The sequence below is a fragment of the Corapipo altera genome, unplaced genomic scaffold (genome assembly GCF_003945725.1).
Source record: "Corapipo altera isolate COAL_440 unplaced genomic scaffold, ASM394572v1 61440, whole genome shotgun sequence".
Lineage (NCBI taxonomy): Eukaryota > Metazoa > Chordata > Aves > Passeriformes > Pipridae > Corapipo > Corapipo altera.
The window spans coordinates 1-5,176 of NW_020885947.1; the positions used below are offsets into that span (position 1 = coordinate 1).

Consider the following 5,176-nt stretch of genomic DNA (forward strand, 5'->3'; position numbering starts at 1 on the left):
GCCATGAAACCTGCAACACCAACTATAACAGAAGCTATTGCAAAAGTCACCCACAGGCAGCACAACGGGTTGGGAATGAGCAGAAGGGAGACAACGAGCATCGCCCCGGCAGCAACGACAACGTTCTGAATGGTGTTCTGCACTATTACCAGGTACTGGTCATAGTAGATGAACGCTGGGTGATACACCTTCAGTGGAATACTGCACTGCCTGGCTGTCTCTCTTAACTGATTGAGAAGATTCTTCTCATCAACAGCTGAGGTCACGTCCACTGTCTGGAGGAAGAAACGTGAAGCTTCTATTTCATCCCGAGTCTTGTTTAAGTCCCACGCAAAACTGGAACGAATGCTGAACAGTACAGGTAAGTTATTAAAGAATTGAGTCTTATCATTTATATTTATCGAACTGCTTTCAGCGAGTACTGTGTATACTCTCAGCCAGGACTCTGAGAGGTTCTTATCAACGTAGGAAATGTTCTCCAAATTCTGTGCACAGCTCTCAATGCCATGACGAACCGTCTCATTCCAGTAATCTACCCTTTCAGGAATGACAACCATGACCCTGGGTCCATACGTTGAGAAGTATTTCTCATCGTCATCATAGTATGGAATAACATAAGAGTCATCATCAGCCAGATTTCGAAGATCAATGCCTTCCCTGATCTGAGTACACCCATAAACACTGCCACCCAAATACGCTCCATACAGCAACACCACGAGGAGCTTGACCCATTTAGTTGTAAAAAAAGGCCCGTAATACTCTTTAAAGAATATGCTCATTGGATGTTCCCCTTCTGGCTCAGAGGAATGCCTGGAACAGCTGCCGATACAGCAAGCGTTATACAAGCAGGAGTTCTCAGCCCGATCTTTATCTACTCCCACACGCATACAAGTCAGCCAGTGTCGGTTTCCTTGCTCCCTTTTATGATTTAATACAAGAACTGCCCCAAAGAAGGTCATGGTATATACATAGCAGAAGATAAAAGCAGTGCCTGTATAGAGGCAAAAAGCTCTCACGGATGGAAAAGCAGTCCAGGTGCCAATGAAGAAGGCCAAAACATCTGTGAGAGTGGTGATGGTCACAGAAAGCGCTGCCTCTGAGTAAGTCTCAGTCAGCAGAGATTTAACATTGGATTTCTCTTTTTTCCTTGAACTTTGTTCCCAGGAAGCGATCATGATGAACATGTCATCAACGCCAACCCCTGCAAGAGGAGAAAAGGTTAACTCTGCATTGCAAATGGCAGCTTCCACTAACCCCCAACAAAACTACAACATTAATCACATCTAAGTCTGCACAAAATTTTGAAAAAGGAAGTTGGGCTATTAATAGTGCTTTAGTGGTGATACAAGTTACAAGAGAATCAGGAAAACAGATCCTTTGTGTGTATTACCTTTCAGAAACTCCTGGTGACCTGATGGGCTGTTGATCCCTCACCCTCCTCACTGTAGCAACTTAGACCAATAATTCCTTGCTCTGCAATCAGCACAAAGGGAGAGCAGTTGCTCTCACACAGGACAACAGTGATCCCAGTCTTCCAGTGGCTCACTTTTTTATGCTCTTTGTCCTCCACTTGTCTCCAGTTTATCCTTCAGCACTTATTCACAATTCATTATTAATTTATCTCCACATTTATACTGATCCACTCACAAATATTTCCCACCAGAACCCTCCTAAACTCTGCCAGAAAGACTGGATACTGGGCTTGGGGCTTTGCTAAGACACCGGAGCAAGTGAGCTGAAATATGAAAAGGAAAAGCCAATGTGCCTCTCTCAGCTCTGCCAACTCTCAAGATTTTAATCACACACCTTTCAATATTTTGCCAAGGGCTTTTCTATTTCCCAAAAATTAACCACACAAAAAGGGAAAGCAAGACTGGGTGAGCAGAGAAGGGAGTACAAATGATTTAGCCAAGCGTAAGAGAATAGATGAAATCACTCCCTGCTGCCTGAACAGGCAGTTGCCAGTAGACAAGCAAAGATGAAGTAAGCAGCACGTCAAAAGGTACTAGTGGATGGCAGTGAGCCATGCTGCTTCCAGAAAGCAGGCAAGTACAAAGCAAATCATCTGATGTACTGAGAAGTTGTTTGCTTTAATGCAAGGAGGACAAAAGTCTGCATGTTATTTCTGAAGATCTGAAGGGCTTCAGACCTTTCCAGGTATACAAAAGGGTTTTTCGGACCCTATTCAGAGCCACTGCAATTGATGAGCAAAAAAAACAAATACAAAATGCATTGGAATTATACAGGAAACAAAGAAATGATGCGTGCCCTAAGGAGCATTTGCATTAGACAGCTAAGATGATGCACAGCCTCTATCAACCTGGAAATTCTATGAGCTTTCCTCAGCATGAGACCAAGCCCAAGAAAACTTCACATGAATTTATCCCAAGGAGAGCAGATAAGGATTTTAAAAGCAGTAATTTATTTGCAGCAACATTATCAAAGGGCATTTGGAAAGTTCAGCGCTGCCTGTCAAGTAGTCTGTGCTACAGTGATGTAATGATACCAATTTTCTTGGGTTTTTGTGGGGAGCTGCTTGCACAAATGGTGCATCACTTCAGTTGTGTAGCTGAATGAGACTGGTTAGTACAAAGTCATTATACTGCAGAGGATTAATCATCATGGCTACAAGTACACTAGAACAGTGCCAGAAGTATTAACCTTACCACTCTCTCATTTATAGTTTTCACACCATGGCAGTGGAACTAGAGCAGGCATTGTTTTCTGGGAAAAGCTGCCCTTGCTCCAGAACACAGCTGAGCTGAGCTGAGGGGCTCACCTGCCTGTAGGAGCTCTAAGGAGGCTGCACCTCCAGGTGTCTGCTCCCCTCACTGCACCACAGAATGCTGTATGATTTGATGCTCACATCATAGAAGACTGACACCATTAGGTTGTTTTAACTTTGCTTTAGTCTTTGATTCAGACTCACTTTTCTACTTACCCAGAATCAGGAACGGTGCGTTTGCTACAGTGACCACAAACGGCACTCCACAGAAGAGCATCAATCCAAAGCTGCTTAACACAGCTAAGCCAGCAGAAACCACTCCACAGCAGGCAAGCCAGACATTATTTCTTATACAGCTCAGTCTGAAAATATTTCAAGGAATATCTTCATTACGCGTTAAATATTTCACCAAGGTATTTGTCATGACAAGTGCACAGGTACCAGTGATACCCTGTCTGAAGAGAACTCCTTACAAAAGTTGCTAGGAGGGCTCCCAGGTGTCAGCATTGGAGAAGGTTAATTTCTCTAGGAGGTGCTCTATGCATTATTACCACTGGCCAGCTATATTCAGAAGAGTAAAGATGTGTACTGATCTTTGTATCAATAACAACAGAGATGCAAAATGAAGATACATTAGTTCTACCAGTGAGGCTAGACTTAGGGTGACCCAAAAAATGATGAATTTTTAGAAGCTCTTTGCTTTTACATGGGTTCTTGGTGTATCACATCAGTGTAATACAGAAGCCCCTCCCAGGCAGTAATGCCACACAGAGAAACTTTCTCCGCAGGCAGATTGACTACCAGCTTTTTGCCAAGACACCCCTGAGGGCTGGCTCAAGGATTCCCCAAGAAATGTTCTAATGGGCATGATGCTTGATGCAAGTGCTAAACCAGGCAGCCCATCCTGCAAGCAGAACATTTCTTCTCAATACAGTACACAAACACTGCTGTGCAGCTCACCATCCAACACCATAAAGAAAGGGCAGGTTAAGTTCTCTGTGGACAGCAGATAAGGCTCTGACTCTACTATCAAGCAGAACACCTAGAGCTGTACCCAGATTTGCAGTAATCTATGAGGCTAGTGCTCATCCACCTGAACCTTAACTAAGCTCTGAATGCTTGTTCAGGTATTCATCTGCTACTTATCATGAACCCCATCTAAGCAGTTGGGAAACATGCACAGGTAGACAAGAAAGAGCAAAGAAATACATTTTGCCTGTTATGAAATGTCACAGTCTGCAGCTTCAAGAACGCTTTCACTCGACCAGAAGCAGAAACCAGAGCAGAAACCAACAGAGGCAGGTAAAGAAAAGCAGAAGTCACTGCTCATTGAGCCATAGCTTAGAAGGCATTTTACCTTAAGCAAGAGATGATTGCAAAGTTTATTGTCAAGAAATAGGTTATGGAGAAGAGCGGGATCACGCTCTTGGTATTTCCTTCAAACTCCTGTTGTCTGGACAGCGACGTAAAGTAAGTCACCTGCCATTAAAAGAACAAGGAAAGAAACTATGAAGCACATTTTTTTCTTTTTGGTCTTTGTACACACGCACAGGCAAGGCTAAACATCACGTTGGCACTATAGCATTGCCGTGGCCCTCGCAAGCCGCAGGCCACCCGCCTTCTCCCCGCACCGTCTCCTTTCCTTTCCACGGCGGGGCTGCCCGGACATTTCGGGGCTCGGCGGCTCCGCACGGCCGTACCCGCCCCTGCGTTACCCGAATGGAGCTGAGGTCCAACTCCCTCAGCTTCGACGAGATGTTCCGCAGGAAGCTGTGCAGCCACTGCCGGCTGTCCTCCGCCTCGGGGCCGTCCTCCCGCAGGTAATACACCAGCTTCAGGGCCCGCGCCGACAGCAGCCGCCCTCCGTCCGTGTCCACGCCGCCCAGCGCGGCCCCCAGGAAGACGGTGCCGTTGACGGGGAACTGGAGGCTCCCCGGGGCGGGCGGTGGCTCATCGCCCCTCCGCGACAGCAGCGGGTTGGGGCTGGCGCAGCTGCCGTCGCTGCGGGCGCAGAGCCGCTCGTAGTCGGGGTCGCGCACGGTCTTGTCCAGCCGCAGCACCTCTTCCCACGCCGTCGGGTCCAGCACCGAGGTGCCGTTGGTCACCACGGCGATGAGGGCGGCGTAGGCGCCCTCGGTGGGCAGGCGGGGGGCGGAGAAGCGCTGCGAGTCGTTGGTGGGGAAGTGCCGCCGCACCAAGTCGCGCTCGGCCTTGGCGGGCCCCCCCGTCGGCGTGAACTGCTCCTCGATGTCGTTCGCCTGCCGCTGCGGCAGGAAGAGGAAGCCGGCGCCCAGCCCGCCCGACAGCAGCAGCGGCACCAGCACGAAGGGCCAGGGGCAGGCGGCCACGCCGCTCGCCAGCCCTTCGAAGAGCCGCCGCAGCGGCCGCTCCAGGCAGTCGGTGTTGCGGCAGGAGCAGCGCTCCGCGGGGTCCCGCGGCCCCGCCATGGGC

At 48.5% G+C, this 5,176-nt stretch overlaps 1 protein-coding gene across 1 annotated transcript; it reads right to left on the reverse strand.

The window, feature by feature from the left end:
* Positions 1–7: 7 nt before the first annotated feature.
* Positions 8–5,172, reverse strand: PTCHD3 (patched domain containing 3; the record flags this gene model as incomplete). Its single annotated transcript, XM_027632052.1, has 4 exons — positions 4,441–5,172; positions 4,083–4,204; positions 2,942–3,087; positions 8–1,201 (listed from the first exon to the last, which is right to left on the reverse strand). Coding segments are annotated over exons 1-4 (2,194 nt in total), but the record flags the coding sequence as incomplete, so codon positions are not given.
* Positions 5,173–5,176: the final 4 nt, after the last annotated feature.